The sequence below is a fragment of the Gekko japonicus genome, unplaced genomic scaffold (genome assembly GCF_001447785.1).
Source record: "Gekko japonicus isolate JY-2015 unplaced genomic scaffold, Gekko_japonicus_V1.1 scaffold226, whole genome shotgun sequence".
Taxonomy (NCBI): domain Eukaryota; kingdom Metazoa; phylum Chordata; class Lepidosauria; order Squamata; family Gekkonidae; genus Gekko; species Gekko japonicus.
The window spans coordinates 991,967-1,016,945 of NW_015169178.1; the positions used below are offsets into that span (position 1 = coordinate 991,967).

Consider the following 24,979-nt stretch of genomic DNA (forward strand, 5'->3'; position numbering starts at 1 on the left):
GCTCCGAGACCCTGAGTGAAGGGCGGGGTATAAATCCAATCTTCTCCTCCTCCTTAGAGCTGTTCTCTCATGAGCAGTCCTCGAAAGAGCTCTCTCAGCCCCACCTACTTCACAGGGTGTCTGCTGTCTAATCTGGGAGAACCGGGTTTGATTCCCCACTCCTCCACTTACACCTGGCTGGATGGCCTTGGGCAAGCCGTAGTTCTGATAAGAGCTGTCCTTGAAAAAGAGCAGTTTCTGTCAGAGCTCTCTCAGCCCCACCTACCTCCCAGGGTGTCTGTTGTGTGGAGGGGAAGGGAAAGGAGTTTGTAAGCCGCTCTGAGACGCCTTCAGGTAGCAAAGGGCTGGGTATAAATCCAACCTCCTCTTCTTCTTCACGTGCAGAAGGGTTAACCATAAGGTGTTCTGCAAGAACCATCTTTGAAGAAGAGGAAGAGATTGGATTTATACCCCGCCCTTTACTACCCAACGCTACCCACAACACACACCCCGTGAGGTAGGTAGGGCCGAGAGAGCTCTAACAGAAACTGCTCTTTTTCAAGGACAGCTCTTATCAGAACTACGGCTTGCCCAAGGTCATCCAGCAGGTGCAAGTGGAGGAGTGGGGAATCAGGGCCGGTTATCCCAGATTAGAGTCCGCACACTTAACCACTACGCCAAACCTCACAAGCCTTCAGCAACGGCACGGATTGGCGACCTGTGTCCAGGGTACACGCGCATCAGCCTGAAATCTTCCTACGGCGTGCGGCTAGCCGTGTCAAAATTCTGCAGCGTGAAAGCAGAATTTCGCAACTGCCACAGATCACAAGGAGTTACTGTGGTCATCTGTCACGACAGACACGGATGCGCTCTAGGCAGGCTTCCGATACACTTCTGATAGCTGACGTTTCCTTGGAGCGGGAGGTACATCCCTGTCTTATAACCCAAAAGGCTGACCTTTACGATGTGTAAGAATACCCTTCCTCATATTTCTGTGCGGGTCACCGTTTCTCCCCTGAGAGGAGGTCATTCTTCCGCATCCAGAGTGATCGAGGGGTAGAGACTTGCCTGATGCAGGAAGCAGCCGAATTGTGGTTGTCAGCAGAGCCAGGCTGGATGAAGTGGTGGCAAAGGAGACCAGTGGAGGGCGGCCTTCTCTTTGGGACCCCCGGCTCCACCAGTGATATCTGCTCTGTCTCCAGACAAAGGTAAAAAAAACCCTCCAGGGTCCCTGGCAGTGTTCCCTCTAAGCTGAGTGAGTGTGAGCTAGCACAGAGTTTTTTAGCCTCCGGCTCACAGGTTTTTGTCTCAGCTCAGGAAGGAGGAATCCAGAGCAAACTAATTTTATGTAGTAGCCAGGGCTATTTTTGGGCAGGAACGCACAGGAACGGAGTTCCGGCTGGCTCCTGAGTTGGCCACGCCCAACAGGAACTCATTAGCATAATAGGCCACACCCAACAGCAGAAACTCATTAGGATTGGCTACATTAGGGGTATGTGGCCTAACATGCAAAGAAGTTCCCGCTACAAAAAGAGCTCTGGTTTGACAACAAACAAGATAAACGTAATATGAAGCAAAAGGTGGGTGTGGCTGGATGAGCACACTTCTGGTAACATGTGGGGTGTGGCCTAATATGCTAATGAGCTGTGCTGTCAGGGGTGTGGCCTATTATGCTAATGATTTTCTGCTGTTGGGCGTGGCCTATTATGCTAATGAGTTCCTGCTGGGCTTTTTCTACAAAAAAAGCCCTGGTAGTAGCCAAATTGCTCACTCACAACTTTAATGCCAGGAGTTCACCAAGTAGAATTTTTGCTCACAGGATTCCACAGCTTAGAGGGAGCCTTGGTCCCTGGGCATCAGCATTTCCCCGGGCGTGTCAGAAAGGGCCACGAGAACTAAGCACTGAGGCAACCCTTCCTGCCATCCCTTTTCGGAATCCGCCCAAGTTCACAGAATCTGCATGGCTGTCAGATGGCCATCGAGCCTCTGCTTTTAAAAACCTCCCAAGGAGAGCCCACCACCTCCTCCCGAGGAAGCCTGTTCCACTGAGGAACCGCGCTAACTGTCAGGAAGTTCTTCCTCATGTTCAGCCGAAAACTCTTCTGATTTAATTTCAATCTGTTAAATCACGGTGAACAGTCTCAGGTGGAGCCAGTTTGTTGTGGCAGTTAGGAGCACGGGACTCTAATCTGGGAGAACCGGGTTCGAGTCCCCACGCCTCCACAGGCAGCTGCTGGTGTGACCTTGGGTCAGTCACAAGTTCTCTTGGAGCTGTTCATTCACCAGCAGTCCTCGAAAGAGCTCTCTCAGCCCCACCTACCTCACAGGGTGTTTGTTATGGGGAGGGGGAGGGAAAGGAGTTTGTAAGCTGCACTGAGACTCCTTCGGGTAGTGAAGGGCCGGGTATAAATCCAATCTCTTCTTCCTCTTTCCCATCACCTACTGCCCAGTCCTTCCAACTGGAGATGCTGGGGACTGAACCTGGGACCTTCTGCCTGCCAAGCAGAGGCTCTGCCACTGAGCCAAGGCCCCTGACCAAAACACAAAGCTGCCTTATACTGAATCAGACCCTCGGTCCATCAAGGTCAGTATTGTCTACTCAGACTGGCAGCCGCTCTGGGGGTTGCAGGGAGAGGTCTTTCACATCACCTGGTCCTTTCAAACTGGAGATGCCGGGGACTGAACCTGGGACCTTCTCCATGCCAAGCAGAGGCTCTGCCACTGAGCCACAGCCCCTCTTTACAGCTCTCCAGGGCCTCAGGCAGAGGTCTTTCCCATCCCCTCCTGCCTGGTCCTTTTTAACTAGAGATGCCGGGGATTGAACCTGGGACCTCCTGCATACCAAGCAGAGGCTCTGCCACTGAGCCACAGCCCCTCTTTACAGCTCTCTAGGGTCTCAGGCGGAGGTCTTTCCCATCCCCTCCTGCCTGGTCCTTTTTAACTGGAGATGCCGGGGATTGAACCTGGGACCTCCTGCATGCCAAGCAGAGGCTCTTCCACTGAGCCACAGCCCGTCTTCACAGCTCTCCAGGGCCTCAGGCAGAGGTCTTTCCCATCCCCTCCTGCCTGGTCCTTTTTAACTGGAGATGCCGGGGACTAAACCCGGGACCTTCTGCATACGAAGCAGAAGCTCTTCCACTGAGCCACGGCCCAGTGTGAAAATAACCCCAGTTTACCACAGGCAAGAGTTGAAGGGGTGGCAGAAATATTTTTATTATTCTTCACAACTGGCCCGGACTTCTGTTCTCTGGGAAAGGCATGAACTGGTTTAATGGTCTTACCCGGAGCGCTGCCTTGACAGTCCCACCCGAGAGAGAAGATCCTCTTGGCAGAGAGAGGAAAGCTGGATTGAAGAGAGTCTCACGCCCCCCCCCTCCCCGTCCACTCCCACCACACTCGAAGCCTCTACAAACGTTCCGGGTTTGTTTCCGGGACTCCTGGAGACGACGGGCTCCACTCTACGAGCTGTGAAAACAGACGGCCTGGAGCAGACCGCTTCTGCGCTCGAGAGTTTCCCCACCCATAATCCTCCTTGGGGCCACGGAGGACATCCGGTGTCACGGTGTGGTGGGGGACGCTTGCAAGGCCTCTTGCTTGGCCAGCCAGTGCTTATACCGCCTCGTCTTGGGCAGCATGAAGTTCACCACCGACATGGGGACCCGGACGGTGTCGAGACCGTTGACCTGTAAGGCACAAGGGGGGGGGGGAGCGGAGATGGGACCGGAACCCAAGATGGCGGTCTAGGCCTCCGCAGCAAAGGTGACCTCTGGTCCACGGGGGCCCCGACGCTGGCCTGCCGGGACCGACGCGACGTAAGCCACCTTGAGTCCCGCAAGGTGGAAAAGCGATTCATATATGTTTTCAGTAAATCAAACAGCCCAGACTCCCGTGGACAATAGAAAAGAGTAAGAGTCCGGCAGCGCCTTAAAGACTTAACAACAATTTGTGGCAGGGGAGGAGCTTTCGTGAGTCATGGCCAGTGTTCCCTCTAAGCTGAGTGAGTGTGAGCTAGCCCACAGCTTTTTAGCCTCCGGCTCACACATTTTTGTCTCGGCTCAGGGAGGAGGGCTCCAGAGCAAACTAATCTATGCAGCAGCCAAATCGCTGGTTCACAACTTTCACGCCAGCAACTCACAAGAGAGAATTTTTGCTCACAGGACTCCATAGCTTAGAGGGAGCGTTGGTCACGGCTCACTTCTTCAGGTATCTTCAGGTATCTGAAGAAGTGAGCACTGACTCACAAACGGTCCTACCCTCCCACGAACTTGGTCAATTTTTTTTAAAATAATGTTTTAATTAAAATTTTCACACACTAATAAGTACAGCCTATAACGGCGGAAGACCAAGCAAGAAAAAAAAAATCAAATAGCATATGTATAGCGACCTCAACTAAAACTTCCAAATGATAGATAGGGTGTGTTCAGACGGGCCGTTTAGTCCGCTTTCGGCCCGCCTCAGAAACAGATTTTATCTGCGCGATCACACGGTCAACATCTGCCGCCCGTCCCCAGCCGTCGCTTTCTGTCTCGAATCCCCTTTAAACCGGAGTATTTTGATACCAGGTCCACAAGTGATGTTTTCCTGATTCTCCGGTTCCAGCCGCATTTCCCCCGTGTGATCGCTCCTGTGGTGTCGAGCCACTTCCGGCTTAAGCCCCCTCCCCGCTTGAAAGCTGCCCGAGGCTTCCGCTTTTCACCCACCATTTTTTTAAAAGCATTGGCAGTGTGCGCATAGGCGGAGGTCCGCCAGGGCTATTTTTGGGCAGGAACGCACAGGAACGGAGTTCCGGCTGGCTCCCAAGTTGGCCACGTCCATCAGGAACTCATTAGCATGATAGGTCACACCCAACAGCAGAAACTCATTAGGATTGGCTACATTAGGGGTGTGTGGCCTAACATGCAAAGGAGTTCCTGCTACAAAAGAAGCCCTGGGTTTTGACAACAAACAAGGTAAACAGAATAAGAAGCAAAAGGTGGGTGTGGCTGGATGACCACAGTTCTGGTGACATGGGGGTGTGGCCTAATATGCTAATGAGCTGCCCTATTGGGGTGGGGCCTAATAGGCTAATGAGTTTATGCTATTGGGTGTGGCCTATTATGCTAATGAGTTCCTGCTGGGCTTTTTCTACAAAAAAAGCCCTGGGCGGAGGTCCGCCATACGGTTATTAAAAACAATGGCTTCAAAAGGGAATTAGATAAGCATATGGAGCAGAGGTCCATCAGTGGCTATTAGCCACAAGGTATAGATAGGGACTCTGGAGAAAGTGATGCTCTGTCATCTTGGTGCTTGGGGGGGGGGGTCAACAGTGGGAGGGCTTCTAATGTCCTGGCCCCACTGCTGGCCCTCCTGATGGCACTGGTATTTCTGGCCACTGTGTGATACAGAGTGTTGGACTGGATGGGCCTTTGGCCTGATCCAACATTGGCGTCTCTTATGTTCTTAATGTTTAAATGGTGCCTAGTTTTAGCCTTTAGACGAGTTCGGGATCTCACGGAGGCCATTTTCGGACGTAAACGTTTAAAGGGAAGTGTTCCTTTAAAGTTTAAAGGGAAGCGTTCCTTTAAAGTTTAAAGGGAAGCATTACAGCAGTGCGCATGCCCAAACTGCGAGAGAGAAAAAAACGACAGCAAGGAGGCGAGTCCAGGTTTAAAAAGACCGCATCAGGGCGGAGCAATTTAAACCGCTCCCAGCACGCCCAGCAGCACGACCCCATAGTGAGCCTTAAAAACACAACAGATTCTGATAATAACGGTTATTTGGGATACGACCCCCCCTTCAGCTAAATAAATCTGGTCAGTCTTGAAGGTGTTCCTGGACTGGGGGACTTGGGAATGGTCAGTTTGGAGAAGAGGAGGTTTGAGGGGGGACAGGATGGCTCTCTTGAAGTATCGGAAGGGCTGTCCCTTGGAGGAGGGCAGGGAGCTGTTCCTGTCGGCAGCAGAGGATATAGGACTCGCAATCATCGGTTTAAATGAAGAGAAGGAAGGTACCGGCTGGATCTTAGGAAAAACTTTTTGACAGGAGTTGTTCAACAGTGGAATCAGCCGCCTAGGGAGGTGGTGAGCTCCCTTGAAGCAGTGGCTGGACAAACCCTTGTCAGGGATGCTCTAGGCCAGTGGTGGCGAACCTATGGCACGGGTGCCAGAGGTGGCCCTCAGAGCCCTCTCTGTGGGCACACATGCCATCGCCCCAGCCAGGCCCAGACCATCATTAAAGTGTCGAATTCTCTGCCAAATAATTTTAAGTCAATGAAAGCATTTGGGATTGCTCTCCTTACTTTGTTTGAATCATCTTAACTTAATGTGTGAGTTGTTTTTTCTAAAGTAAAACCTCGGTATTCAAGTTAAATGGCCGTGTTGGCACTTTGCGATAAATAAGTGGGTTTTGGGTCACAGTTTGGGCACTCGGTCTCTAAAAGGTTCGCCATCACTGCTCTAGGCTGGTCCTGCACTGAGCAGGGGGTTGGACTAGATGGCCTGTAGGACCCCCTTTCAATATTCTCTCTAAGCTATGGAATCTTGGGTGCAAGAATTCTACTTTGTGTGCTCCTTGCATTAAAGTTGTGAGCGGGCAATTTGGCTGCTGCATCAATTAGTTTGCTCTGGAGCCACCCTTCCTGAGCTGAGACAAAAATGTGTGAGCTGGAGGCTAAAAAATTGTGAGCCGGCTCACAGTAACTCAGCTTAGAGGGAACACTGGTTGGGATTCTACGATCCTGCGACTCTCGCTCTTTCCATCTGCTGCAGACAAACTAACGCGGCTACCTCTCTTGATTTATCCCATGACCAAAGTCTGATTAAATCACGAGATTGGACATGCGTCCGCGGCACCGTGCACGGAATCAATCCCCGCAGGCTAGAAGAAGAAGATATTGGATTTATACCCTGCCCTTCACTACCCGAAGGAGTCTCAGAGCGGCTTACAAACTCCTTTCCCTTCCCCTCCCCATAACAGACACCCTGTGAGGTAGGTGGGGCTGAGAACAGCTCTGACAGAAACGGCTCTCTTTTTAAGAACAGCGCTGAGAGAACTTGTGACCAGTGTTCCCTCTAAGCTGAGTTAGTGTGAGCCAGCTCACAGTTTTTTAGCCTCTGGCTCCCACATTTTTGTCTTAGCTCAGGAAGGAGGGCTCCAGAACAAACTAATTTATGCAGCAGCCAAATCTCCTGCTCACAACTTTAATGCCAATAGCTCACAAAGTAGAATTTTTGCTCACAGGGCTCCATAGCTTAGAGGGAACATTGCTTGTGACTGACCCAAGGTCACACCTGCAGGTACAAGTGGAGGAGTGGGGGAATCAAACCCGGTTCTCCCAGATTAGAGTCCGCGCACTTAACCACGACACCACTGCTGGCTCTGAGGCTACTGAGCGCTGCGCTCGGGTATGAAGATACTGCAGCAGTTTTGTATGGGACCTAGGAGAAATCTTAACCCTGCAGCTCATGCGGAGGGCAGAGTCCTTACCGTGACTTCACACCAGTATTCGCCAAACTGGGTAATGGGCTCGTCCGGCAGCTTCACGGCGTACGGTGGCATCGCGACCCTGAGCTGCAAACAGCAGGACACAAGAAGCTGTTAGGTCAGCGATTGTCACGAAAGGGACTGAAAGCAAAATGGCTGATATTGTAATGCCCCTGTATAGATCTCTGGAGCTGCGGTGGCTCAAGGGGTTAAGAGTTAGCAGACACAGAGGGGTAGCAGTATGGCAATCGTATCACATACAGAAATACGGCAACAGTGCAACCAATATAAATACAAATGATTGTATGAACACTACAGAATAATCACTCCATGATGTTTAATCTTATTCTTTTTTTTTTCTCAATCCAGGCTTCATGAGAAGAACATACAAGTTGTCATGAAGAAGGACGAACGTCCCCAGAGTAACCGTTTCGTTTCGATATTTCTTTTTCATACAAATATCAGTTCTGCTTCCACTTATTCATTCACCTTCCAAAAGGATATCTCTAATTCCCAGCAACTTCGGAATAACTTATAACCGGACTCAAATCTCGTTGTTCTACAGCCGACCAAAATGGCCACCGTCTGGAACCAGAAAGCTCAGGGTTCCTCAGAAGAGGCTGAAGAGAAAACCCAAAATGAGGCCATCCAGGGTCTCAGGCGGAGGCCTTTCCCACCACCTCCTGCCAGGTCCTTTTTAAGTGGAGATGCCGGGGATTGAACCTGGGACCTCCTGCATGCCAAGCAGATGCTCTACCACTGAGCCACAGTGCCTCTTTACAGCTCTCCAAGGTCTCAGGCAGAGGTCTTGCCCACCACCTACTGCCTGGTCCTTTTTAACTGGAGACGCCGGGGATTGAACCTGGGACCTCCTGCATGCCAAGCAGATGCTCTGCCACTGAGCCACAGCCCCACTTTACAGCTCTCCAGGGTCTCAGGCGGAGGTCTTTCCCATCACCTCCTGCCTGGTTCTTTTTAACTGGAGATTCTGGGCATTGAACCTGGGACCTCCTGCATGCCAAGCAGAGGCTCTGCCGCTGAGCCACAGCCCCTCTTTACAGCTCTCCAGGGTCTCAGGCGGAGGTCTTTCCCATCACCTCCATCACCTCCTGCCTGGTCCTTTTTAAGTGGAGATGCCGGGGATTGAACCTGGGACCTCCTGCATGCCATAGTCCCTCTTTGCAGCTCTCCAGGGTCTCAGGCAGAGGTCTTTCCCATCACCTCCTGCCTGGTCCTTTAAACTGGAGATGCTGCCGGGGATTGAACCTGAGACCTTCTGCATGCCAAGCAGAGCCTCTTCCACTGAGCCACGGCCCCTCTTTACAGCTCTCCAGGGTCTCAGGCGGAGGTCTTTCCCTTCACCTCCTGCCTGGTCCTTTTTAACTGGAGATGCCGGGGATTGAACCCGGGACCTCCTGCATGCCAAGCAGAGGCTCTGCCGCTGAGCCACAGCCCCTCTTTACAGCTCTCCAGGGTCTCAGGCGGAAGTCTTCCACATCACCTCCTGCCTGGTCCTTTTTAACTGGAGATGCCGGGGACTGAACCTGGGACCTCCTGCATGCCAAGCAGAGGCTCTGCCGCTGAGCCACAGCCCCTCTTTACAGCTCTCCAGGGTCTCAGGCGGAGGTCTTTCCCATCACCTCTTGCCTGGTCCTTTTTAAATGGAGATGCCAGGGATTGAACCTGGGACCTTCTGCATGCTGAGCAGATGCTCTTCCACTGAGCCACAGCCCCTCTTTGAAGCCCTCCAGGGTCTCGGGCGGAGGTCTTTCCCTTCATCTCCTGCCTGGTCCCTTTTAACTGGAGATGCTGGGGATTGAACCTGAGATCTTCTGCGTGCCAAGCAGAGGCCCTTCCACTGAGCCACGGCCCCTCCCCAAATCTAAAAGTAGGTATGAAGTAAAACAGAGTATGGCAAGGCTCACGTTTTTGAGGAAATGGCGGGCGACAATCGCAGGGGTCAGTTCCCACTCCTTGTTGTTCTTCATCCCCACCTCTAGGTGGCAGCTCTGCAGGAAACGTACCGTCTAGAGGGAAAGCACAGTGGGGAATTGTTAGGAGGTGCTCCCAAGAGACTCAACTCTATGGTGTCGGCGGCCATCAGCCTTCAGCAGCAGTTTCGTCCAGGCACCGGGAGAAAGATTCAGAGAGCTGAACCTCTGCCCACATTCATTCTGGGCCCTTGGGTAGCTCCTTAAGGCCCTGAACCCTGGAGAAGATAGACGGGACAGTGGAACTGGTTGGCCACGGTGTGAGACAGGATGCGAGGCTAGATAGACATAAGAACATAAGAGAAGCCCATGTTGGATCAGGCCAATGGCCCTTCCAGTCCAACACTCTGTGTCACACAGTGGCCAAAAATACCGGGTGCCATCAGGAGGTCCACCAGTGGGGCCAGGACACTAGAAGTCCTCCCACTGTCCCCCTGCCCGGCACCAAGGACCACTGGTCTGATCCAGCACGGCTCTTCTGAGGTTCTTATGAAGGCCTCGACCTCTCTGCCCTGTTGTTGGCCCTCCAGAGGAACTGGTTGGCCCATGTGTGAGACAGGATGCTGGACTGGACAGACCACTGGCCTGATCCAGCACGGCTCTTCTTACGTTTTTACCAAGGCCTGTGCCTCTCTGCCCTGTTGTTGACCATCCAAAGGAACTGGTTGGCCACTGTGGGAGACAGGACACTGGACTAGATGGACCCTCACTGGTCTGATCCATCAGGCCTCTTACGTTCTTCTGGCCACGTGGTGATTAGCTGGCCAAGGAGAAAACGGCTACAAAAAAGGACCTATCCAGATTAGCAAGTTCGATTTTCAAGCACAACAGGACAGAGTCAGGCATGTGATCATCCCTCCGAAACGGTGATCCTCCCTGACCACAATAAAGCTCTTCCGGGTCAGCCTTGCTCGCCGTTCCGAGCCCTGAGCCTCTGCCCCCACCAACACCCCCAACTCAACAAATATATCTGCCGCTATAATAATTATCGCATGGCATTGTGTGGTGTCTAGCCCGGAGATCCTAAGATTGTCTGGCAGCCAAAAGTTCTCGGCTCTTTAGGGTTATGCACCACTAGGTGGCGAACGCGACTTGTTTTTAAGGCAAGAGACGTTTCAGAGGTGCTTTGCCGCTGCCTGTCTCTGCATCGCGACACTGGTCTTCCTTGGAGGCCGCCCTTCCAAACACTAGCCAAGGCCAACCCTGTTTAGCTTCCGAGATCAGGCCAGCCTGGGCTATCCAGGGGAGGGCACATCTGCCACTGCCCCCCTGGGTCCATGGCCCGCTGCACCCCACGCTGCACCCACTGACGTGGGCTCCCCCCGACTCTCCTTGCCTTTTGAAGAGCGGCAGCAGAAGAGGAGATTGGATTTATACCCCGCCCTTCACTGCCCGAAGGAGTCTCAGAGCGGCTTACAAGCTCCTTCCCCTTCCCCTCCCCACAACAGACACCCTGTGAGGTAGAAGAAGAAGAAGAGACTGGATTTATACCCCGCCCTTCACTGCCCGAAGGAGTCTCAGAGCGGCTTACAAACTCCTTCCCCTTCCCCTCCCCACAACAGACACCCTGAGAGGTCGGTGGGGCTGAGAGAGCTCTTGACAGAAACTGCTCTTTTTCAAGAACAGCTCTTATCAGAGCTACGGCTTGCCCAAGGTCATCCAGCCAGGTGCAAGTGGAGAGGTGGGGAATCAAACCTGGTTCTCCCAGATTAGAAGAGGAGACTGGATTCATACCCTGCCCTCCACTACCCGAAGGAGTCTCAGAGTGGCTTACAAGCTCCTTCCCCTTCCCCTCCCCACCACAGACACCCTGTGAGGTAGGCGGGGCTGAGAGAGCTCCTTTGAGGACTGCCCTTGAGAACAGCTCTGAGAGAACTTGTGGCTGACCCAAGGTCACACCAACAGCTGCATGTGGAGGAGGAGCGGGGACTCAGCCCCAGTTTTCCCAGATCAGAGTCTGGGCTCCTAAACGCTATGCCAAACTGGGTCCGAACCACAGCCCCTCCCTTCGGTAGGAGTAACTAGGCCCGCTCACCTTTATGCCACTAAGCGTCTGGGATTTTCCCACCGTCCCGTCCTGAAGTAGCTGTGGGAGAGAAAGAAATAAACAGTGGGGGGAGACACATCAAACCAGAGAAGGACAGAGAGAAAAGAGGTCATGTTTAATATACTAATTCTATTACGACCAAGAACAAACCGCAAGAAATGGACTGACGTGACTCCGCCGCTCTCCCAAATCCACCACAGCCTGCTTACGGTGGCTCTAAAAGGATGCAGGTTAGCAGCAGTGTTCCCTGTGAGCTGAGTTAGTGTGAGGTAAAGGTAAACGTTCCATCGCTCGAAAGCCAGTCGAATCCGACTCTAGGGTTGCATTTCAAAGCCGAAGAGCCAGCGCTGTCCGAAGACGCTTCCGTGGTCATGTGGCCGGCATGACTAAACACCAAGGCGCACGGAACGCTGTTCCCTTCCCACCAAAGTGGTACCTATTTATCTAATGACGGAGCCAGCCAGAAGACGTCTACACCGGGCAGTGACGGCGCGTGCAATTAAAGTGAATATATGTTGTCTTCCCTATCACCTACGAACATTGTTAGTCCCTTGTCTATATATGGAGTAACTGTACATCGCTTTTAGCCCACTGGGGAAAGCGATTAATAAATGGAAAGTATTATTATTTATTATTATTATTACTTGCTATTTCTTGCTTTCAAACTGCTAGGTTGGCAGGAGCTGGTACTAGAGACGGGAGCTCACTCCGTCATGTAGCAACTCGGGTCTCGAACTGCTGAACTACCGACCTTCCACAGCCTGCAGTTCAGCGTCTTAACCACTTGAGCCACCGCAGCTCCTAGTGTGAGGTAGCTCACAGCTTTTTTTAGCCTCCAGCTGACACATTTTTGCCTTAGCTCAGGAAGGAGGGCTCCAGTGCAAACTGATTCATGCAGCTGCCAAATCGCTCGCTCCCAACTTTAGCACCAGTAGCTCACAAAGTAGTAGAAGAAGAAGAAGGAGAGTGGATTTATAGCCCGCCCTTCACTACCCAAAGGTGTCTCAGAGCAGCTTACAAACTCCTTTCCCTTCCCCTCCCCACAACAGACACCCTGTGAGGTGGGTGGGGCTGAGAGAGCTCTTGACAGAAACTGCTCTTTTTCAAGAACAGCTCTTATCAGAACTACGGCTTGCCCAAGGCCATCCAGCCAGGTGCAAGTGGAGGAGTGGGGAATCAAACCAGGTTCTCCCAGATTAGAGTCCGCGCACTTAACCACTACACCAAACTGGCTCTTTTGCTCACAAGACTCCACAACTCAGAGGGAGCATTGGTTAGCAGGTAAGGGAAGGGAAATATATCACGGCTCCCCAACATCCTGCCCACTGAGAGCTTTCCTGGAGCCCACCGACTGCTGTCAGAAACTGGGCAGGGCCAGTCGGGGCTTCTGGCAACAGTTTATTGGCACAAGACAGAGGGATCAGTAGAAGAAAAAGAGGAGTTTGGATTTATACCCCGCCCTTCACTACCCAAAGGAGTCTCAGAGCAGCTTACCAACTCCTTTCCCTTCCCCTCCCCACAACAGACACCCTGTGAGGTAGATGGGGCTGGGAGAGCTCTTTTGAGGACAGCTCTTAAGAAAACAGCTCTGAGAGAACTTGTGACTGACCCAAGGTCACACTACCAACTGCATGTGGAGTAGTGAGGAATCAGACCCGGACCTCCCAGATTAGAGTCCGTGCTCTTGAGGAGAGGAGATTGGATTTATACCCCGCCCTTCACTACCCGAAGGAGTCTCAGAGCAGTTTACAATCTCCTTTCCCTTCCCCTCCCCACAACAGAGACCCGGTGAGGTGGGAGGGGGTGAGAGAGCTCTTTCAAGAACTGCTCCTGAGAGAACAGCTCTGAGAGAACTTGCGACTGACCCAAGGTCACACCAGCAGCTGCATGTGGAGGAGCGGGGAATCCTCCCAGATTAGTGTCCGCTCTCTTAACCGCTACGCCAAACTGGTGGCTGCCACCACAGCACAAAGATCTTCACTGTGTGAGAGAAGCGAATCACTAGCAGCCATTTTGTCACTGGCTCCGCCCACTGCAGCATCCATTTTGTGGCACCCACCACACTGTGTCGAATCCAAAGGTATTTGGAGGGTCAAATGGGTTGGGGGACCCCTGAAATGCACAGACCTCTCATTTCTCCCCTCGGGCCTGGTCTGGGAATTGCAGGTGTGTCCGGAGAATTTATTTATTTATTTATATTTATTTATTTTTCGCATTTATACCCTGCCCTCCCCGAAAGGCACAACAGCGTGTGGGACTCACCTTCATTTCCTCCTCAAACATCTTCTTGTTTTCGGGAGATGGGTAAACGGCCAGGTTGTTGGCCAGGAGCCTGTTGCGACCGTAGGACTTGTCCACCAAAACGACGTCGCCGCGGGCACCCAAACCTGCGGACAGAAATGGTGGGAGGTTTGTGGCCTTCGGCCAGCCAAACTTCCCTGATGACGCAGTCCTTTTCTTTTTTTTTAAATAAGTACCCGAGGGTACACTTTTAGTATTTTTTCTATTATATACTACAGACAGACATACAAACATACGTACAAAAAAAATAATAAGAACTAATATCCCGTTTGCTCCAGAGATACTGTTATTGAATATATTTCCGAAAGACTTTGATAAAGCAGATAGGTATTTTTTTTTTATTAACTCTCCTAAAAAGGAGATAATTTTATTGCTTTTAAATTCCAGAAAAACAGGAAGGGTATATAGCGGGATTAAGAAAAGTGGTGAGTGATGTTTAAGTTAGTATGTTAGTCTTTTGTTAGTATTTCACAAAGTCTGTGGCTTCTGCGAATGGACAATCCTCTTCCATCTTTACCTGTAAAAAATAAAGACATTAGATATGTTAATAATGTCCTTTTGGGATTAGTATTGTCCCTCACTGCGCTTTCCGAACAGTCCTCAGGCGTTGGGGTGCTTCCCTTTTTTATCTCTCAAGTTGCAAGTTGGACCTTTTGCTGTTTTCTCATCTTCCGATTCTTTGACCTCTCCCTCCGAACTGCTGTCTTCCTCGCTGCTAACCGCCATCCACTTAGCGAGTTCTCCTTCTTCCTCTTTGCTGGCGTGCCTCTTCAAAAAGTCTTGAGCCTTGAAGATGGAGTCACGCTTCTAACAAATCAGCTGGCTGTGGGTTCCCCGGCATAGTATTTGGGTTGATTAGATGGGTGACAACCACCTCAGGGAGGCCATAGAGAGACGTGGGTCCCCGTGCCTCTCCCGCGGGTCCCCTTTTTATTTATTAATTAATTTTCATTCCCTTCAGAGAGCCAGTTTGGTGTCGTGGTTAAGTGCACGGACTCTAATCTGGGAGAACCGGGTTTGATTCCCCACTCCTCCACTCGTACCTGGCTGGATGACCTTGGGCAAACCATCGTTCTGTCAGAGCTGTTCTTGAAAAAGAGCAGTTTCTGCCAGAGCTCTCTCAGCCCCACCTACGTCACAGGGTGTCTGTTGCATAGAGGGGCAGGGAAAGGAGTTTGTAAGCCGCTCTGAGACTCCTTTGGGTAGTGAAGGGCAGGGTATAAATCCAATCTCTTTTCTTCTTATACCTTGCTTTTTCCCCAATGGGGACCCAAAAGCAGTTTACATAGAATCCTAGAGTTGGAAGGGAACCTCCAGGGTCATCTAGTCGAACCCCCTGCACAATGCAGGAAATTTGCAAATACCTCCCCCCCCACACAAACCCAGCGACAATGTTCCCTCTAAGCTGTGGAGTCTTGTGAGCAAAAATTCTACTCTGTGAGCTCCTGGCATTCAAGTTGTGAGCGAGCCAGCGATTTGGCTGCTGCATTAATTAGTTTGCTCTGGAGCCATCCTTCCAGAGCTAAGACAAAAATGTGTGAGCCGGAGGCTAAAAAACTGTGAGCTAGCTCACACTAACTCAGTTTAGAGGGAACACTGGTCAGGACCACTGTTCCAATCCCAGAGGGCTCTTAAAAAGAAGAAGGAAGAGGAGGAGGAGATTGGATTTATACCCCACCCTTCACTCAGTCTCAGAGCGGCTTACAATCTCCTTTCCCTTCCCCTCCCCACAACAGACACCCGGTGAGGTGGGTGGGGCTGAGAGGGCTCTTTCGAGGACTGCTCCTGAGAACAGCTCTGACAGAACTATGGCTTGCCCAAGGGCATCCAGCAGCTGTGAGTGGAGGAGTGGGGAATCTAACCCGGTTCTCCCAGATTAGAGTCCACACACTTCCCCGCTACACCAAACTGGCTCTCAAACTAACTCAGCGGTGATTAGCGCTTTCCTGGGCGTGCAAGAAAGGGCCACGAGAACGAATTACTGATGCAACCCTTCCAGCCCTCCATTCTCATGATCTGCCTAAGTTCACAGAATCAGCATTGCTGTCCAACAGCCATCTAGCCAGTTTGAAAACCTCCACTGTGCCATCACAACAACCCTGAGAGGTAGGTCAGGCTGACAGTGCGTGACTGGCCCGGGGTCACCCAGCAACCCGCCATTGCAGAGCGGAGATTCAAACGTCCATTTCCGAGGTGCTCATCTGACGCTCTAACCAGTACAACCACACTGCTTCTCGCTTTCGCTGACTGGATTGTAACGCAGTGCTGTCCCACGCCTTCGGTCTTTCTTTTGACAAAGAAAGGCGGGAGAGAGATGCAATGAATAAAGAACGCAGCTTTGGGTGCAGGACTTGTCTTCCCGAGATTATCTGGTTTTTAATTCTAGGCCTCACGGTCGCAAATGATGTACGTATGGGCAATTGCTGCTGAAAGCTCCTCTCCAATGATATCCCCCATGCTCAGAAAGCTAACTGACAGGTGGAATTCACTGCTGCAGGAAGTGGTGGTGGTTACAAGCAGAGACAGCTTCAAGAGGGGATCGTATAAACATATGGAGCAGAGGTCCACACGTGGCTATTAGCCACAAGGTACAGGTGGAACACTCTGTCTGGGGCAGTGATGCTCTGTCTTCTTGGTGCTTGGAGGGGGCAAGAGTGGGAGGGCTTCTGGAGTTCTGGCCCCGCTGGTGGGCCTCCTGATGGCCCCTGGGTTTTGGCCACTGTGTGACACAAGGAGCATTGGAGTGGGTGGGCCATTGGCTTGACCCAACATGGCTTCTCTTATGTCCTTCTATCTGGGGCAGTGATGCTCTGTCACCTTGGTACCTGGGGGATGACAGTGGGAGGGCTTATGGAGTTCTGGTGGACTTCCTGATGGCCCCTGAGTTTTGGCCACTGTGTGACACAGAGTGCTGGCCTCCCTGCCCTGTTGTTGGCCCTCCGAAGGAACTGGCTGAGGCCAGTGTGTGAGACAGGAGGCTGGACTAGATGGACCCTCACTGGTCTGATCCAGCAGGGCTCTTCTGATGTTCTTCTCAGGGGAAGGCCTTGGCCTCAGCTTCCCTGCCCTGTTGTTGGCCCTCCAGAGGAACTGGTTGAGGCCCCTGTGTGAGACAGGATGCTGGACTAGATGGAGCACTGGTCTGATCCAGCAGGGCTCTTCTTAGGTTCCCTTCTCAGGGGAAGGCCTTGGCCTCCCTGCCCTGTTGTTGGCCCTCCAGAGGAACCAGATGGCCACTGTTTGTGACGGGATGCTGGACTAGATGGACCCTCACTGGTCTGATCCAGCAGGGCTCTTCTGATGTTCTTATGAAGGCCTCGGTCTCTGTGCTCTGTTTGTCAGACCTCCAGAGGAACTGGTTGGCCCCTGTGTGAGACAGGAGGCTGGACTGGATGGACCCTCACTGGCCTGACCCAGCAGGGCTCTTCTGGTGTCCTTATCAGGGGAAGGCCTCTGCCTCTCTGCCCTGTTGTTGGCCCTCCAGAGGAACTGGCTGGCCACTGGGTGAGACAGGAGGCTGGACTGGATGGACCCTCACTGGCCTGACCCAGCAGGGCTCTTCTGGTGTCCTTATCAGGGGAAGGCCTCTGCCTCTCTGCCCTGTTGTTGGCCCTCCAGAGGAACTGGCTGGCCACTGGGTGAGACAGGAGGCTGGACTGGATGGACCCTCACTGGCCTGACCCAGCAGGGCTCTTCTGGTGTCCTTATCAGGGGAAGGCCTCTGCCTCTCTGCCCTGTTGTTGGCCCTCCAGAGGAACTGGCTGGCCACTGGGTGAGACAGGAGGCTGGACTGGATGGAGCCTCACTGGTCTGATCCAGCAGGGCTCTTCTTAGGTTCTTCTCAGGGGAAGGCCTCGGCCTCTCTGCCCTGTTGCTGGCCCTCCAGAGGAACCAGATGGCCCCTGTGTGAGACGGGATGCTGGACTAGGTGGACCCTCACTTGTCTGATCCAGCGGGGCTCTTATGCTCTTAATAGTGGTGATGGAAAGTGCTGTGACCCTGTAAGGTTTTCAAGGCCGGAGACGTTCAGCGGTGGGTTTGCCGTGGCCTGCCTCTGCGTCAGGACCCTGGTATTCCTTGGCGGTCTCCCCTCCCAATACTAGCCAGGGCCGACTATCCTTAGCTTTGGAAATCAGATGAGATTGGGCTGGCCTCTTCTTAATCCCCCATCCAAAATAAAGGAGCTGATTTCTTTCTCCTCCCTCCTTCCTTAAAGCCTGTCATTCTTTTAAAAAATGACATTCAGGATCCCAAACACACGAGAACATGGAATCCTGCAGGCCCCCATACAGCTAAGCTGGCAAAATAAAAGGAGATGTTGGATTCAGCCAGTTTGGTGTCGTGGTTAAGTGCGTGGACTCTAAATCTGGGAGAACCGGGTTTGATTCCCTACTCCTCCACTTGCACCTGCTGGATGACCTTGGGCAAGCCATCGTTCTGATAAGAGCTGTCCTTGATAGAGCAATCCTCGGACTTCCGGTTGATGGCGGGACTTCCGGTTGATGGCAGCACGCTCACAGACTCACCTCCCGGACCTCCCGGGGGTGTCTCCGTGCTCTGGCGGAGGGGGTGAGCAGGCTCGTAACCCCCCCAGGAGCCCGGGGAAGGGCACCTGGCCAAGGAGCTTTGAGGGGGTAGCCTCTTCTCTGGTCAAATGCCAGGGAATCGAGGCTCCCCCTTGCTCCAGTGGTCCGTCCAGCCGAGAGACCTGATGGTACAAGTGAAGCTAGCCGGATCAAGTTCAGGAGATCAGGCGTTTGAAATGATGGATAGAGCAATCCTCGGCACAGCTGTTTTTGAAAGAGAGCAGTTTCCACCAGAGCTCTCTCAGCCCCACCTACTTCATGGGGTATAAATCCAATCCCTTCTCTTCTTCTTTTCTACCCTGCCCTTCACTCCCCAAAGGAGTCTCAAAGCGGCTTACAATCTCCTTTCCCTTCCCCTCCCCACAATGGACACCCTGTGAGGTAGGTGGGGCTGAGAGACCCCTCTCGAGAACTGAGAGAACAGCTTTGAGAGAACTTGTGACTAGCCCAAGGTCACCCCAGCAGCTGCCCGTGGAGGAGTGGGGAATCAAACCCGGTTCCTCCCAGATTAGAGTCCGCGCTCCTGACCACGACGCCGAACCAGACCATCCTTTACATACATCAGGTTGACTCCGTGTTCATAAGCTCTCTGTGATGACTGCCTCTGTGTAAGTTGAATTACTATTTAAGATCTTGATTATTACTATTCCTCATAATAACGGGACGCACCCTCCACCGAATCCGTGAGGATGAGCTCCATCGGCTGCTTCTGGCTGTGTTTGGTGTCCTCCACCAGGCGGAAGACCTTGAACCGGCGATGCTTGATGCGAGGCTGCCTGCCGACCTTGCTCAGTGGAACTTTCCACCATCGTTCCACGATGACCGTTTCCTGCCCAGTGAAGGGAGAGAGGGGAAAAAAAAAGAATAGAATCACAGTGTCAGAAGTAGAGATGTAAAATTTCCGGAAATTTTGAAGCTGGGGAAAAAAAAAAAAATTTTTGGAAAAATGGGGGGGGGGGGGGAAATGCTACATTAGCATTTCTTTTTTCTTTTCCAGATTGTAAGTCACTCTGTTACTTTAGGAACATAAAATATGACTATGGACATTTTTACTTGGCATGAAATTATCACCACTAGCATATTAGTAATACAGTGTATCTAAACAATTCTTACAAGAAGAAATGCATCTTGTTCTTGCATTGGAGACTTCAGCTGGTAACCTAGGACTTGCTTGTCCTCAGTGCACAGAAATTAGATCAATCTGATACCATATATATTTTTTAGAAATGATTTGGAAAATATCTGAACACCTTGTCCTAAAATATTTTATTCATCATGTTAAAATAAAACGTTCCGTAATCAATTCTTTTTTCTTCTCTTTTTTCAATTTTTCCAATTTTTCGGGAAAAAAACAAAAAAGGCTTCAGGAAAAAAAACGGTGTCCCCCCGAAATTTTCCCGGTTTTTTTCCGGGCCTTCACATCTCTAGTCGGAAGGGGCCACGCAGGCCATTTAGTCCAACCCCCCCTGCTCCGTGCAGGATCACCCTAGAGCGGGGGTGGCCAAACTCCGGCTCGGGAGCCACATGCGGCTCTTTCACACATATTCTGTGGCTCCCGGCAGGGCAACTGGGGAAGTGACGGGGAGGCATGCCTCCCCGATCGGTCTTTCCTTACCCGCCCACTGTTACATAAGAACATAAAGAGAAGCCAATGTTGGATCAGGCCAGTGGCCCATCCAGTCCAACACTCTGTGTCACACAGTGGCCAGAAATACCAGGGGCCATCAGGAGATCCACCAGTGGGGCCAGGACATTAGAAGCCCTCCCACTGTTGACCCCCCCAAGAAGACAGGGCATCACCTGCCCCAGACCGAGAGCTCCTATCCATACCTTGTGGCTAATAGCCACTGATGGACCTCTGCTCCAGATGTTTATCCAAAAGAACATAAGAGAAGCTTATGTTGGATCAGGCCAGTGGCCCATCCAGTCCAACACTCTGTGTCACACAGTGGCCAGAAATACTAGGTGCCGTCAGGAGGTCCACCAGTGGGGCCAGGACATTAGAAGCCATCCCAGTTGCCTCCCCCAAGCACCAAGAAGACAGAGCATCACTTGCCCCAGAGCCCCTATCTATACCTTGTGGCTAATAGCCACTGATGGACCTCTGCTCCATATGCTTATCTAATTCCCTTTTGAAGCCGTCCATGCTTGTAGCCATGCTTGTTCCCCTCCCTGGGTAGGCTTGAGGCGGGGGGTTGAGCAGAGAAAGAAAGCAAATATGTTCTCAAAGCGCCCTCCCCCCCAAGCTGGCTTGGAGAAAGCTTTTGTCTCTTTAAATCCCTTCTCCGAGCCGGTGTGGGAGCGTGGGGGTGTTGGAGGACACATTTAAAGTTAAAGTTGCTCTCTTCCCACCTCCCCCACCTATTTGCTGTCTTTCTTTCCATCTTTCTTTGTCTCTCTCTCTCTCTCCCCCCCTTCCTTTTTCTCTCTTCCTTCTTTCCTTCCCCCTCCCTCCTGCCATCTATTTGCCGTCTTTGTTTCTCTCTCTCCCTCTTTCTTTCCACCTCTTTCATTCTTTCTTTCCACCACCACCCTCTCTTAGACAAATAAATATCATTAGCAAACAAATATCTCTGGACAAATAAATTTCATTATCAATATCTGTTTTTACCCCTTCTGTTTTTATTTTCGGCAGTCTCATTTAATGTGAATAAAGAGGGAATTTATGTATTTTTCAATAAAAACGTGTGTGATATTTGTTCGTCCCTTGCGGCTCTCAAACATCTGACGTTTATTCTGTCTGGCTCTTAACGTTAAGCAAGTTTGGCTGCCCCTGGCCTAGAGCATCCCTGACAAGGGTTTGTCCAGCCGCTGCTTGAAGACCACCTCCCTGGGCAGCTGATCCCGCTGTTGGACAACTCTTACTGTAGAAAGGTTTTTCCTATGATCCAGCTGGTACCTTCCCGCCCTTAAGAACATAAAAGAAGCCAATGTTAGATCAGGCCAATGGCCCATCCAGTCCAACGCTCTGTCACACAGTGGCCAAAAAACACCAGGTGCCATCAGGAGGTTCACCGGCGGAGCCAGAACTCCAGAAGCCCTCCCACTCTTGCCCCCCCAAAGCACCAAGAATAGAGAGCATCCCTTGCCCCAGACTGAGAGTTCCCATCTATACCTTGTGGCTAATAGCCACGGATGGACCTCTGCTCCATACGCTTATCTAATTCCGGCTTGAAGCCGTCCATGCTTGTAGCCACCGCCACCTCCTGTGGCCGTGAATTCCACGTGTTCATCACTCTTTGGGTGAAGAAGGACTTCCTTTGATCCATTCTAACCCGACTGCTCAGCAATTTCATTAATTTCAACCCATTCTTGCGAGTCCTCTCCTCTGCTGCCAACAGGAACAGCTCCCCACCCTCCTCTGACAGCCCTTCTGATACCTCAACAGATCAATCCTGTCCCCCCTCGACCTCCTCGTCTCCAGACTGAACATTCCCAAGTCCCTCAACCTTTCCTCACAGGGCTCGGTCTCCAGAGGTTCAGCCAGGAGTTCCCACCACCCCACCACTGCGGTCCACCTTTCTTTCACAAGGGGGAGGGATGCCGGCCTCCAGGCGGGATCTGGGGACCAGCGTTCCCTCTAAGCTGAGCCGGTGTGAGCTTGCTCATAGTTTTTTAGCCTCCGGCTCGCACATTTTTGCCTTTGCTCGGGAAGGACGGCTACGGGGCAAGCTCATCTGCCAAACCGCTCGCTCACAACTTTGAAGCCAGTCGCTCACTTGCCCCAGCCTGAGAGTTCCTCTCTATACCTTGTGGCTAACAGCCACTGATGGACTTCTGTGCGTGCACACAAAAGCTTGTACCCTGAATTAAACTTTGTTGGTCTTAAAGGGGCCGCCGGACTCAAACTTTGTTCTGTTGCTTCCGACCAACAAGGCAACACACCTGAATACATTTTCTGTAACTGGTTCGGGTGTGTATCTGAAGAACATAAGAACATAAGAGAAGCCAGTGTTGGATAAGGCCAATGGCCCATCCAGTCCAACACTCTGTGTCACACAGTGGCCAGAAATACCAGGTGCCCTCAAGAGGTCCAGCAGTGGGGCCAGGACATTAGAAGCCCTCCCACTGTTGACCCCCCCCCCAAGCTCCAAGGATACAGAGCATCTCTTGCCCCAGACATAAGAATGTAAGAGAAGCCATGTTGGATCAGGCCAATGGCCCATCCAGTCCAACACTCTGTGTCACACAGTGGCCAAAAATACCAGGAGCCATCAGGAGGTCCAGCAGTGGGGCCAGGACACTAGAAGCCCTCCCACTGCTGCCCCCTCCCAAACACAAAGAATACAGAGCATCACTTGCCCCAGACCGAGACCTCCTATCTATACCTTGTGGCTAAGAGCCACTGATGAACCTCTGCTCCAGATGTTTATCCATAAGAACATAAGAGAAGCCAATGTTGGATCAGGCCAATTGCCCATATAGACCGACACTCTGTGTCACACAGTGGCCAAAAATACCAGGTGCCATCAGGAGGTCCATCAGTGGGGCCAGGACACTAGAAGCCCTCCCACTGTTGCCCCCCCCCCAAGCACCAAGAATACAGGGCATCCCATGCCCCAGCTTGAGAGTTCCTCTCTATACCTTGTGGCTAAGAGCCACTGATGGACTTCTGTGCGTGCACACAAAAGCTTGTACCCAGAATTAAACTTTGTTGGTCTTAAAGGGGCCACGGGACTCAAACTTTGTCCTGTTGCTTCTGAAGAACACAGCGACCCCACCTGAATACATTTTCTGTAACTGGTTCAGGCGGGGTACCTGAAGAAGTGCGCATGCACAGGAAAGTTTACTCCCAGAATCAAACTTTGTTGGTCTTCAATGTGCCACCGTCGGGGCTCTCAAACTTTGTCCTATGGCTTCAGACCAACACGGTGGCCCACCTGAGTCTAACCCCAACTGAAGGGTTGACAGGTGGGTCAAACAACAAAGATATACACTGCAAAAACCTTTTTTTATAAGTTAAAGCATTCTATACGTTCCATCGTATAAAGTGCATTGCGTATTATTCATAATATTCTAAAACCGGTATATATATCCATTACATGCAATACTGTTGTACGCACATTTTATGAACCACTTTGTACTCTGCCACTGCCTAAGTTAAACTTAGTAGGTATACTTAGCACTTCCATAAGACATATGATTCTAACATCATGGATGTATTCAGGTATTAACTTTGGTTCATTTGTGACTGTTGTTTGAATGCATGCTGGGAAGAAGGCTGAAATGCTGATACACAGTTATGCTACCCATTACCTTGCTTGTTCTGGCCAGCTACAACTGCACATATTTCTGATGTCAGTTAACCCAGCTAGAATGAAGAACAGTAAGCACTCTGTAACCATATCAGTTATATGTAGATACAACATGCAGCTTCATAGCTTCCGAAAGAAAAGTGTATTGTTCTGTTAGGAAAAGAAGAACTCTGCCTGGGAACAAAAAAGCCAGTCGAATCCGACTCTAGGGTTGCGGTGCTCATCTCCGTTTCAAAGCCGAAGAGCCAGCGCTGTCCGAAGACGTTTCCGTGGTCATGTGGCCGGCATGACTAAACACCAAGGCGCACGGAACGCTGTTACCTTTCCACCGAAGTGGTCCCTATTTATCTACTTGCAATTTCTTGCTTTCGAACTGCTAGGTTGGCAGGAGCTGGAACTAGAGACAGGAGCTCACCCTGTCTTGCGGCACCCGGGTCTTGAACCACTGAACTACTGACCTTCCACAGCCTGCAGTTCAGCGTCTTAACCACTTGAGCCACCACAGCTCCACAGCTCTTCCTTATTAATTAATAAATTAATTTTTTGGCTTCCAACTCTACAGGACTGCTTTTGTGTGTTTTCTCAAACTGGCCTGGGCAAACACCATCAGGGACAGAGGTTCTGTCTTACAATACCAACAATAATCATCAGTTTGTGCAATCTAATAACTACCAGTCAATTTATATCCTTTTCACTGTATAAATTGACTGGTAGTTATTCGATTGCACAAACTGATTATTATTGTTGATACTGGCATGTATAATGCATATATATATATATATATATATACACATGTTTTAGAATATAATGAATAATTATTATTAGATTGGACAAACTGATTATTATTGTTGATATTGGCATGTATAATGGATATATATATACCTGTTTTAGAAGATAATGAATAATTATTATTAGATTGCACAAACTGATTATTATTGTTGATATTGCATGTATAATGGATATATATATACCTGTTTCAGAATACAATGAATAATACGACACAATGCACTTTATAAGATGGAACGTATAGAACACGTTACCTTATAAAGAAGGTTTTTGCAGTTGTATATCTTTGTTGTTTGACTGTTCTAACACTGCAGCTCGAGTTTCCACAGCCTCCAGGTGGGGCCTGGAGATCTCCTGGAATGACGACTGATCTCCAGAGATGGTCCCCCTGAAGAAAATGGGGGGGGACAGCTCTATGGCACTATACCCCACTGAGGTCCTTCCTCCCCCCCCCCAGATCTCCAGGGATTCCCCCAGCCCAAAGTTGGCAACTCTCGTCCCCAGCTCCCCCCAGCCCCACATCCCCAACCACCCCACTACCCCGTCGCCCCAGTAGAACCAGCCCCACATCCC

General features: G+C 51.1%; 1 protein-coding gene and 1 non-coding gene across 2 annotated transcripts in view; both read right to left on the bottom strand.

Moving 5' to 3' along the window:
• Nucleotides 1-3,178: 3,178 nt before the first annotated feature.
• Nucleotides 3,179-24,979, bottom strand: part of MRPL9 (mitochondrial ribosomal protein L9) — a 29,547-nt gene continuing 7,746 nt past the window's right edge. Inside the window, exons 2-7 of the mRNA XM_015416028.1 lie at nt 19,035-19,194; nt 13,741-13,865; nt 11,467-11,517; nt 9,366-9,467; nt 7,444-7,527; nt 3,179-3,662 (exon numbers count right to left, since the gene is read on the bottom strand). Of these exons, the coding sequence (XP_015271514.1) occupies nt 3,537-3,662; nt 7,444-7,527; nt 9,366-9,467; nt 11,467-11,517; nt 13,741-13,865; nt 19,035-19,194 (648 nt within the window). The 3' untranslated portion in view covers nt 3,179-3,536. The remainder of the gene's footprint in view (nt 3,663-7,443; nt 7,528-9,365; nt 9,468-11,466; nt 11,518-13,740; nt 13,866-19,034; nt 19,195-24,979) is intronic.
• Nucleotides 9,103-9,174, bottom strand: TRNAA-AGC. Its single transcript has one exon. It is a non-coding gene; the product is annotated as a tRNA-Ala (tRNA).